At 38.8% G+C, this 12,410-nt stretch overlaps 1 protein-coding gene across 13 annotated transcripts in view; it reads left to right on the top strand.

Moving 5' to 3' along the window:
- The window catches only part of LOC120749445 (NEDD4-binding protein 2-like 2), a 41,627-nt gene that overhangs the window by 27,004 nt on the left and 2,213 nt on the right, over positions 1–12,410 (top strand). For 9 of the 13 annotated variants that reach the window (XR_009207582.1, XM_040056847.1, XM_040056848.2 and 6 more), the window contains 4 exons: positions 1,936–3,698; positions 6,128–6,213; positions 6,774–6,819; positions 8,359–8,544. Coding sequence is in view for 11 of the 13 variants with exons in the window: in XM_040056847.1 (XP_039912781.1) it covers positions 1,936–3,698; positions 6,128–6,213; positions 6,774–6,819; positions 8,359–8,525 (2,062 nt within the window). In the remaining 2 variants the exon portion in view is untranslated. Of the gene's footprint in view, positions 1–1,935; positions 5,398–6,127; positions 6,214–6,773; positions 6,820–8,358; positions 8,545–12,410 lie in introns of those variants that run through there. The other 4 variants (XM_058419481.1, XM_040056858.2, XR_009207583.1 and 1 more) reach the window with 3 other exon arrangements.

Here is a 12,410-nt window from a genome sequence, read left to right as displayed (position 1 = left end):
AAAGAAGAAAGTAAATGTCAAGATTTAAGATATAATCTTGGATTAGTATATAATTTCTGCATATGTGGGGTATAGATAAGAAAGTAATCTCTCCAGCTACTATTGCAGATACTTCACTTTGATGTCACTTATTTCAATAGACAAATAAGATCTTTTCAGTCCTAAAACTTTGGCATCTTATGTCTCTTTTTCTGGAGAGATAGGAGGCATGTTGCTGACTATGGAGTGTATTGTGAACAGAATTCAGCATGGCATTTGTCTTGGTTGATTACAGTCATCAGTGGTGTGGACATTCCCATTTAAACCATAGGGCACTGTATTGAAAATATACAGATCTGGGGAAGGAGAAGTCAGTTTTCATTAGTTGGAGAAATTTACCATTTGGACTTAAATTCCAACATTTGAAGGAAAGCCCATTTCTTAGTAGGATTTCTTATCTGGATGCTATTATAGGGAAGTAAATTTCATATGCTTTCCACAACAAGATCATTGTGGAGATCTGTAGTGCCCTTTGCAGGAATATCAAGGCACCAAGACTTTTGAATCCTGTTGCAGTCAACAAACTTCATTGCTATGCTGAGAAGGCTGCTGCTGTCCTTTGCACTCAGAGAATTAAGAGGGTTTGCTTTGTAGAGTTCAAATTAAGGAAGAACTTATAAGAGACTAACAGTGAATAAATTCAGGAATTAATAAAGGGTAAAGATAGATTCCCACAGGATTTCCATTAGTTCCCATGCTGCCTCCTAGTGATCAGCTTTCCCTCTACGTTGACAGTCACCCTTTTATGGTTTGTTTTGTATTGTTTCTCTCAAGGATTTTAGAATACAGCACTTAATAAAGCAGGTGATTTTACATACACATTCCTGAAATCAACTAATTTTACCCTATGATTCTAGCTGCTGCTTTGTCTTAGTGTGTTGTGTGAAGTAGCATCACCAAACAAAAGGCTTCAGAAAAGTGAAGAATTATAGAAGAATTATAGGTCTTTGGTACAAAGATTTATCAGCCAAACTTAGCTCTGAAAATCTCATCTCTCTGAAGAATTGTAAAAGGGAGATGTTAGGTTCCTGGATGGAATCCTGGACTGGGTTTTTCTTATGAATTTTCATTTCAGGGTTAGCTGGCTGATGGGCCAATGTCAAGATTTTAGAGAAGTCAGGGCCGCCTTCTGTTAAATTTGATGAGAAATTTAGACAAAATAAATGACATTCTGAAAAGAGCTACAAAATTAACTGTAAACAAACATCATTTTTCCTACAGAATCTTAATTTTTCCACAGTGTATTATTTTGTTGGTAATAAAGTATGAAATATTTCTTCCAAATTGTATGAGTCAACACTTAATATACTGAACAGTAAATATCAGAATTGCTGTAGTCACTGTAACTTTACATTACTTGGATTTTGGTTAGTATGTTTTGAATTTGAGTATTGATCTTAATGGATGACATTGTTCTCTACGTAGTACCTTTCTGCTCTGCATGGCATTTAATGGTATTTCAGAATAGCACCAGCTCTTCAGCATCTGTTACTCAAACATCATGCTAGAAAAACATCCAGAAACACCATGTTTGGCCTAATAATGATTTGTGATACTTTTTGTAAAGTGAAGTCATTGAGATGGCAGCTGGATTTACTTAAACAGATTTAAATGTTCAGGATTATCCTGAATTGTATTAAGCATTTGTTTAATCGGTAGAAGGTGTTATCTGACATCTTATCCATTGAAAAAAGCAGATAGTCTGTGTTTGATCATCATAGTAACATAAAGTACCTGTTCTTCAAATTGATCCCCATGAATACATTATTGCTCTAAATTAGTGTTGTGTGGTGGGTTTTTTTTGGTTTGGGGTGGTGGTGTGGTTGTTTGTTTTGTTTTGTTTGTTTGTTTTGTTTTGTTTGGGTTTTACATTTGATCTTCTTTGTTTTCACATAGGGAGAAAATTTTAAGCAAGAACCCTGAATACCTGTTAACAAAAGCAAAGCAGAAGAAAAAGAGGAAAAGAAATAAAACAATGAAAAGTAATCCTACAGAAATTACGAAGGAAATATTATGTGGAGTAGCTCATTATCCAATTCCAGGTGACAATGATGGATCAGAAAGTGAAGAGGGTGACTTGGAAGAAGAAAACAAAAAATCATTGTGTACATTCAGCAAAGGTCCAGAGGATCCAGTAACATTTTCTGAAGAGCAGCCCACGAGTGGTGATGAAAGCCTAAAAGAAGTTTCAAGAGAGAGTTCTCTGGTCACTGTGCCTGAGGTCTCAGTGATGCCAAATAGTGCATGGAAAAATGAATTGCCTGTAGAAAGTGACGGTTTGCTTTTAAGAGATGTAAAACCTTCTTGTACTGAAAACCTAACCAAAAATGCATTAGATGATGAGGAAGCAAAGCAAAGGCACAAAGACAATCTCTGCAGTTTCTTAACAATAAGCAATGATAAAAATTCAACCCAGGAAACAGAAGGCAGTTCTGAAGACTATGATATGTCATTGTTAAGCACAGAAAACAAACTGGGATCATGTCAAATTACCCTTGTCTCTGACTTGGAAGCCAAGCTGCTAAGTTTAAACAGTGAAGAAAAAGAAATCTCTCAGTGTTACAATTCAAATATAATTAATAACATGTCTGATAACACAGAGGGCAAATGCCCATTAAACGCAGAAGAGACTAGCTCCAAAGCCTGGGCTTTTTTTTCAATTAATTTATCTACTGAGGAGTTGCAGATGGGCTTCAATACTCAAGTTTCTCCCTCTCCTTGCTCTGAGGATAAATTTGTAAGTGAACAAAGATCTCAAAAAGAGAGGAAACCTGAACAGAATCGCACGAGCAGTTCAGCAGAGCTAAACTGCTGTCAGTCAAATGAAGGATTGGTAAAGAAAAACAATCATGAAACAGAAACTGAGGAAGTTGGCAAAGTAATAAGCAGTGGTCTGTCCACATCTCCAACTGGTGAAGTGCACTTTGATTCCCTAGTGGAAGCCAGGGCTACCTTCAAAGACGTTTCAAGTGAAGTAGACGTGCCAATAAATGATGCTACACCAGTTACATTGAAGAGAAAGAGATACAGGAGAATTGTCAACTTAGCACCAAAGTTTAACCTACCAAGACAGATCTTTGGTCATACAGAGGGAGGGAAGGATGTCCTGATAAGAGAAGATATTTCCGAAAATAATGTTTTGGAAGTGAGGCAGAAACACTTTCTAAGCAAGAACTGTGGAGAAGCACATGAACAGGACCATGCATTGGAAGAATATTCCTTACCCACTCTGGATGCAGATGCTCTGTTACATAATATTTCTTACATTCATTCAGGACAATGTTCTCCTACATCAAAATATGCCTGCAGCGTTTGTGTAGATTCCAAAACAAAGGAGGAGCAAGCTACAACTCTTCAGCCACAACAGGTAGTTACTATAAAAGAGGAAGAGGGTGAACACACTTCTTCAGAGGTTACAAATGGTCACCCAGATATTTTGTCTTCTGTTAAAGTTGTTTCTGAATATTTAGAAGATTCTAATAAATTGGCAAGCTGCAGTGAAAATGCAAATGGAGCCGATGACTCTGAGGCAGCAAAGGCATCACAACTTGAAGATTATCAAGATGCAGATATGAAATGTAGTTTTCTGGGACTTCCCTTATCTTTAGGATTTGCTTTTCAACTTGTGCAGCTCTTTGGTTCTCCAGGTCTTCCACTGGGTATAATGCTTTTCTTACTATTCCTATGTAAAATAAAAAAAACCCACAAGCCCCTGAAAACCACAAACAAAAACCAAAGAGGTGTATCCCCACAACTCCCTCCAAACCAAAAAAAACAATTGAAAATACTCTGGTGAAAAACTAATTTTTATTGCAGTTATTAGTTAAATAGCAATGCTGTTGAAACAAATCGTTGCTGTTTTGGTGATAGTTTTTAGTTTTTACCTAAAATCCTCAGTCTCTGTCAAAGGAGCTTTTTGTCTGGCCTTGTATTTGCAGTCTTTTTAGTTACAAAAATTGACTAAGTTTAAATCTGTATGTGAAATGCTTGCTGACATTTTAATATATCCTAGTAAGAATCTGCTGTGTTGATTACAGAACTAAATGATGTTTTAATACATCCTACTGAGTAAGACTTTACTGTGATGATTATGGAACTAAATGAAAATGTGGTACAAAATGTGTACTCTTATCTAAAGGATGCGTGTTTTGTTTTATCTTCCAGATAGTAACATTCTCTCTTTTTTTAGTAAAGTTTTCATACACTCGAATGTGGCTTAGATGCTGTTGAAAATCTTTCCCAAAATCTAATTTAGTTTGAAATTGAATATCAGACTTACAAGATGTGTTCTGATAGTGCATGTCTTCTTTTTAAGTGCGCCCAATTAATTAGTGTCCCATAGTTGTATACTTGCCTTTCCAGAGCTCCAGATGTTTTACTTTTGTACATTCAGTTTAATAGTTTTAAGTTAGCTGGTAAAATACAATCAATCCTCGAAGGAATTGAGTGTACCAACTATCATTTCCCATATACTGCAGGCTAATGTAATCCCACAGAGCTGTAGCCAGTGACAACAACAGAGTTTTGCTTGGAAGTCACCCTAGAGCACCTGCTGGAACAGCCATATTCCCTGTGCATAATGTTTTTCACCTTCTTGGGTGCAAATTTAGTGGAGAAACTGTGACTTTCATTTAGCCAACAAACGGGATTAAAAAAACACACACACCAGCTTTTCAATACACCTTTATGTTTGTTTGTTTCAGTAGAATTTAAAGTTAAACATGAATTTTCATATGAGAATTTTAATGTAACAGAGAACAGCTTATGTTTGTTTATCTGCTCATACTGATCTCAGGATTCTTTGTTGTTTTTTAAAAGTTGATGGCAATGCCACCTGCCAGAACAGTGGTGCAAATCATAAGGAAGCATTACTTGGCTTGGTCCCTAAAGGACCTGTGGTGCTGCTTTACCTAAATCTGGCACCACACACTAAAGAACTTGCCATACAGAGCTGAAATTAAGCAAGGAAGAACTGTTGATATCTTCAACTTTACATATAAAACATTTTTCTTCTCCAAACTTGGTTAATCTTCATGTTTGTGATTTTAAATTTCATCATCTTAGAGGGAGTTTGCCATAACTTGAAAACAGGCAAACAAAAAGAATAACTAGGCATTCAGAAAGACTCAGCAGGTTAGTGAACCAAATGTCCTTCTTCTGAGTCAGTAACAGGTGTCATTCTCTGGAGTTTAGGGGAGTTTCCGTTGGAAACAACCTTTAAGAAATACAAACCCACGCTGATATCTCTCTGAAGCTGTGCCAGCTTGTGATTGCGAACTGCTGGTGTTTTCTCATCAGAATAGTGCCCGCCTGGCCACGTTCTCACTTATTATTATTATCCTACAATTCCAAAAATTATCCTGCTTTTTTTTTTTTTTTTTTTTTTTTTTTTTTTAGCATAGAGTATATTGACAGGCAACTATTTATTGATGCACATATTTGAGTGGCGATGCACATTATTTTACAATACTGGGAATTGCAGTCAATCTTTATTGAAATTATTTTGGAGGGGAAATTTTTGGTAAATAAACATAGTTATTTATAAATGAAAGATTTAATTTCCTGTTTTGCTTGTATGATTGATGATTCTCATATAAGTGTAGAGTATATTTCAGACGATTTTCCTATAAAGAACCTCTTTTCAGCTTCTTAAATGGTGTTAGAGTTAAAACATTTTAGGAAGCAACTTCTCTACTGATAGCACACAAATTCTTATAATTAAGCGTTTTAAAATTTAAAGGTTGTTATTTAAGTTCCATTTCCTTTAATTTATTGGCTGAAAACTTTGCTTTTCTTGTGTGTGCCTATTTTTAGAGGAGTATGTGGGGGAAATGAAAGTATGGTAGGAAAGCCTTTGTCTAAATAAAGAAACTGAACCCAAATCTCCTTCCCTCTCTTTCCCCTCTTGTGAACTGGCCTTAGATTCTAGAAATTCTAAATTCAGATTTTGCTGCTGGCTCATTTAAATATCTGCATTTTAAAGAAATTATAGAAGTAACATATCAAAAAAAAAAATTGTAATTCAGTGATATATTTTGGCTGTGAAGAGACCAGAACACTTAACTACAAAAAATATTTTCTTCTGCAGAATCCTTGTTGCCAGATGATTATATAGTTCCCCTTGACTGGAAAGTTTCAAAGATGATCTATTTACTGTGGAAGACCTCTGTGGAGGTATGAATTGTAGGGGATTTTGGAAGGCTTTCCAATATTTCAGGTGCAAAGGGGAATTCTTCAGTTATTTGTTAGTAAATTTGCTTTAATATTCACAATAAGGAGATAGATGTTTTCTGTGCTCCTCTGAATAGAACCAGCTCATTGGCATGGTAGGATTCAGGTTTTGGAAGATCAGCTTCAGAAGTGTGTGCAAAATAATTTAAAAAGGGTGAAAAAACTTTGGTATGCGTGTTTTGACCTGGCCTGTGTTCATTAATTACAAGCTACCATCATTTAGATGTTTTCCTTCTTATAGTTTTCTCTCATCATCTGAGCAAATCTCTTCCTCCATCATCTCTGCCAGAGCTGCAGCAGAGAAGTTATTCTGCATGACTGTGGGCAAATTAATTCTCTTTGTCTAGCTTGAAAGTGTTACCTTACAAATTATTTTTTACTTGTCTGGTAGTGGAAATCAATTAACTAATGATTATAAAATGGACCTTGGACTTCGTTCTTGCCCAAAGTAACATCTCTTGTCACACACTTTCTTTTTGCTGGACTGTTGTTTTCTATTTTAGGAAAAACAGAAAACAAATGGATTGCAGAATGGAGATGGCTTGACTGGTAAGTCTATTCTGTGATACAAAAACATGTAAAAATCCTCTTATCAAAGGGTTTTTCATTCCCAATGAGTGATAACAGTCTTTGTGCAAAATATGATGTTGTGATAAATGAGTTTGTGCTGCCATTGATCATGTCCATGGTCCACAAAGTTATGGTTGCTATCATCACTTCACTTTTCCTCATCTAAATGCTAAAATTGCCTTATAAAGTTTCCCACATGGAAATATTCCAGGAATTAGCTCAAGTTTATCCATTCTAGATCAAAATGGTGTTTAGAATGATACAGTCTTTCTTGAGACTTTACTGACTTGAAAGGTTGAGTATCTTCAAGTTAATTAAAACTTCATTATCACTAAAAGTTGGCAGCATAATAGAATCATGGAATTATTTCAGTTGGGAAAGACCTATAAGATCATTGAGTCCAACCATTAACCCGGCACTGCCCAAGCCCACACCCTAAACCATGTCTCTCAGTGCCACCTCTACTTGTTTTTTTAACTTTCAGAGTTGATTTCACTACTTTCCTGGGCAGCCTTTTCCAATGGCCAGCCACCCTTCCAATGAAGAAATCCGTCCTAATATCCAATCTAAACTTCCCCAGTGCAGCTTGAGGCCGTTTCCTCTTGCCCTGTCACTTGTTACATGGGAGAAGAGACTGACCCCCACCTGGTTGCACCCTCCTTTCAGGCAGTTGTAGAGAATGATGTCTCTCCTGAGTCCCTTTTCTCCTGGCCAAACACCCCCAGCTCCCTCAGCTGCCCCTCATCAGACTTGTGCTCCAGACCCTTCCCCAGCTCTCCTGCCCTTCTCTGGGCACACTCCAGCACCCCAGTGTCTTTTCATAGTGAGGGGCCCAGAACTGGACACAGAACTTGAGGTGTGGCCTCAGCAGTGCCCAGTACGGGGGGACAATCCCTGCCCTGCTCCTGCTGGCCACACTATTGCTGATACAGGCCAGGATGCCACCAGCCTTCTTCGCCACCTGAGCACAGCTGGCTCATGTTCAGCTGCTGTCAAACTGCCCTTGAGGTCAAACACCTGAGCAGTAAGAGATTATCAGGGTTCATATGAAGCTCTGAACTTCTGCACATGTTAATTCCTGCAGTGTGGAGGTTATGAGATTAGGTTGCTCATTGTCTTTTTCCCTGATTTCCATATGAATGCAGTACAATTTCACAGGTTCTGCAACAAGTTTAAAAATACACAACAGTAGTTCCCTGAAAGCTGGTTCAATCTGCTGTCTAAAACAGGAGAGAAGTTTCTCTATTTTAGAAGAAAGGCTGCTTTTGGAGAGGCAGTGTATGAGTGGGAATAGACACATGCATGGATGTTGTCTCTCACTCTCCACTCCCTATGAGAGACAAAACTGAAAAAATTTCATTTATTTTGTAGGCCATTTAGGAAGCAAAAATCAAGAGGATTCTGATAAAATAAAAGCTTGTTCTAGAAATACTCTATCCTGACACAACAGAAGTGACAAGCTATGTAAGGTAATTTCAGTTGTGTTTGGCTGCAGTTTTTAATTTCTTTATTTTTTAGATGATAATATTAGTCTTGAAGATCTAAATAAAAATCACCAAGGGAATCAAGACTCTTCTGAAACAGTATCAGACATGGAGCTGTGTCAAGATGTGATGGAGGAGAATACCATAACCTGCACTGGCTCTCTGGATTCTACATTTTATCAGTCTGACTCAGTGTCTTAAATTCTGTATGAACAAACAGGTAATCAGTCAACTTGTGAGTGTTTCAGTCTTTAATTGTATTTGACCAAATATCTTTTTATTGTATTTGACCAAATACCTGAATAATATTGTTTGTTGTAATTTTAAGGTGCATTTAGTATCCCCCAATCTCCTTGGGTTTTAATTGAGTTAGGGCTGAGGATTGTTTGGATTTTGTTTCTTTCAAGCCTGAATGGGGAAAGGAGAAGGCAGTATTTTGTTGTTAAAGCTGTATGATTTTATGTTTTCCTCCGAAATCTAAGACATGCATGGTGAAGTGAAAGCAGCAGGGTAAGATGCCTAAGAGCTGGAATTTATTACGGTTTTGGTTGCTGTGGCAATCTGCTGTGAGTCATCACAGTCCTACTTTCCTTGGAGAGGAAAGTACTCTCCACATGGAGAATAATGCTGGCTTCATTAAGGGCCTAATTATAAAAAGAACTCGGTGAGTAATAAAACAGTATTTCACTAAGTTATGAAAAAGTGGCAGTTCTGCTTTTCAGTGGAGAAACAGTAGCAGGCTGCAGTAAGACTCTCTATATTGAAGTGTTAAGTTTTCATTAATGTTTTCATTTGGTGTGACAAAGTGTGCTATCATGTTCTTGCTTGGCTCATGAATTTTTGAACCCTTTGGTAACTTGGCAAACTTCTTTTGGTTTGTTTATAAGAGATATTCTGGGAAGATTGAGATAAGAAGGAAGGATTATGGGTTCCAGTAGGAAAATGATAGCTTAACTTTTCTATCATTTGCTGTCAGTTGTTTTTTCCAAAATGGAAAATGGATTAATCTGCAGTTTTTAAACAAATAAACTGAGGTATGTGGAAATAGAATAACTTGCACCGTGAGCAAACTGAGACAGAAAAAGATTCCATATCCTGAGGCTTAAGTTGTTCCCATCCAGACATCACAGGACTGCTGGAATATCATCCACCTGGGGTCTGGTCAGGAGGTCTTTGTCACCTGGTGCCCTGTGCCTGACCTGACCATGTCTCCAGCTGATGGCTGGAGCAGGAGTCAAGGAGGTGGATGTGCACTGTGTTGGAGCTGTTATAAAAGTGGAAGTTTTCACAGGGGATGTTCATGTCAGAGGAGAAGCAGTTGAATAGTTTGGGTTGGAGCTAAAACCTCTTGAATGGGGTTGGATTTGATTATACGTCATTGATAACAAAAATGACGTTGCGGGCTGATTAACTGGTACCAGCTACCAGTGTAGGAAGATGAGGGACATCTCTGTGAACCACGTGGCTCAGAGAGCACCGGTGTCACAGGGCGCCCTCAGCACAGATCATTAATAACATCAAGAACGTCTGGTAGAAGTATTTTCCTCTTATATAATGAAATACTACAATACTGGGTTAGCAAATAAAAAAATATTTTCACAAAATATTTAGTCCTACACCAGCTACCAATTTTTTGAAGCTACTTATTTATCATATTGCAAACACAAACACTCCAGAGGCAGGATTTTGGCTTATGGTCCTGACTGGATGTCTGTGTGTTTGTATCTTAAGCTATTATTCAAAAATGTTCATGTAACGGATTAAATGCTTATATGCTAAAGAAACAGACATGAAGAGCTTTGTTATCTTCCTGGGAAAAGATTGTGAAATATGAAACTTTTTCCTTTTGTGCTTCAAGAAAAGAAAGACACGTGCTAGCAGTTTATCTATCCTGCCTTATTGTCTGTACCTTTATCTGATTGCTGAGTCCAACAAACTCTTTTTTCCCATCAGATTTACTCCCTTTGTCTGTCTGCTCTGCAACTCCCAAACTTGTTTCAGACTTCCTCTCCTGCTTGTCACCAGTGCAGTAGAAGGGACCCAGAGCCCTGTGTGTTTGTGACCCAGCCACTGTCTGCTGCCAGGAAACCCCAGTTTGTTATGCTGTGTTGCAGTCTAACACTCTGTCAGCTTGTGTTCATTCCATGGCATACAGAATGAGAGCAATGCAGACTTTGCCATGAAAGAAATGCACACTTTGCCACTGCCCCATCAGTGTTCAGCTTATAGAAAGGCCTTGCACTGTCTCTGCAGGGCTCAGACATTGAGATCTATGCTGGAATGGGGTGATAGAGCTGGAGCTTTATGTTGGGGGTTTTTGTTTCACTTTGTTTTAGTTCAGCATCTGAAATGTGTCAGGGAAGGTCCTGAAGGCTGTTGGAGGGAGAGGATGAGACACCAGAGGTCAGATGGGTTTAGGCTGCTCTGGAGTTGAGATCTGCCATCTCGGACCAGGCTGATGCAATGGGTAACTGCTGCCCGAAGTGTGAAATGCCCTTCCTCCCAGCCCTGCTCCAGACAGCAGCTCCAGCACTTGTTGGCTGACACAAAGGCTGTCATTTAACTCAGTAACCCCACAGCAAACAAACCAATACTTTTCCGCTGGACTGAAGAATTCAGATAAGCTTCTGTAAGGTCCAGCTCTATGCCAAGGCTGGGGCAAGGGAGCAGATGAGGTCGTGCTGCTGCAGATAGGAGGAGAGGACGTGCAGGGTGTCCTGTCTGGGCAGCAGTCAGCTCTGATATCAGGGGCCATGTATTCTGCAACCAAGCCTTCAGGTTGGACTTCAGGAGGACTCTTAAGCTTTTACAAATGTAGGATGTTAAAATAATTAAACCAAGGAAAGTACGTGGAAAGGAAGAAGCATGTCTTAGGGTTTTCAATCGGCTCATGTTCACTGTCAGGCACAGGATATTGGGTAATGCAGACCCCACGTGAGTATTCCAGTGCTTCCACAATGTCTGCATGCAGACATGTAGGAGGTGGGTTTTCCTGATCGATGGTGCCCCTGGCTTTGAGGGATAAGGTTGTCTCACCTCACCACAAAATAATTCCCCTCTGGTTGCTAATTAAAGCAGACTTGCCAAGAATGATGTTCCAGAGTGGTTGTGAAACTGCTCAAGTACACAACTGTAAATGTTGAAATGGACTTCATCCCTTCAAATGTCAGAGGGGAAACAGAAAACTAGGAAAATTGAGACATTCCTACCAAAAGATTTTAAAATCATAGGGAATGAAGGCGGAGAGCTAATACGATCACTTTGGTGCCTTTAGATTGGAAAGCAAACTGAGTGTTACTGGCCAAGTGCAACTTAATCTTAGCCAGATGGACATGTATTCATGTTGTGTAAGGTTGTTTTTATTCCAGTGGGAGGGTGAACAGTGTTTCTCTGTGAAAACACAGGGTTAATCTCAAGTTTTTGTGAGAGCTCCTTACTGCAGCATTGGCAGCACATCAGTATTTGTTCTGGAGATTAGGCAAGAGTTCCCAGTTTGAGAAATGTTGAGATCAGTGAAAACAGCATTATGTTAGTGCCTTGAAGTTCTCCTTAGACCAGGACTCACACATGCCAGTGCAATACAAATGTGTCTGTTCAGGCATTTATCTACAGGACTACTGCAAAGCAGAAGCTGGTATGTTTCTTTTTGAAGTATGGCAGTCAGTAATTCCCTCCAGGAATACTTCTTCCACAACAGCCCTGAAGGGTGTGGTTTTGATGAGACAAATCTCTTGATACCCTGTGTTATCACTCCTCCTTTCCCTGGCTGTGCTGTTCCTGGAACTTCCCTTTGCTGGCTGTGATGCTTCTGAGCGAGGCAGTTCAGCTCTAACATCTAATGCATAAAGACATCCAAAAAGTTTTTGGTCTGGACTATGGAACTGAAACAAATTGTGCTAGAGCCCATGAGATCAGCAGGACACTGGCAAAAAAGCAGGAGTGCACAGCTAGGACAGGCAGGACTGTTTTTTGGCTGAAATGAAAAAAAAAAGAATCTAAAGGATAAAAGCAGACTGAAGCAGTCTTCCAGTATTGCCACAGAAAATATCATCCCATGGTCAAACCTCTTCCAGTTGCTACTTTGAT

The sequence above is a fragment of the Hirundo rustica genome, chromosome 2 (assembly GCF_015227805.2).
Source record: "Hirundo rustica isolate bHirRus1 chromosome 2, bHirRus1.pri.v3, whole genome shotgun sequence".
Lineage (NCBI taxonomy): Eukaryota > Metazoa > Chordata > Aves > Passeriformes > Hirundinidae > Hirundo > Hirundo rustica.
The sequence above is the reverse complement of the archived record's forward strand: the minus strand, read 5'-3'. Positions and strand labels throughout refer to the sequence as shown.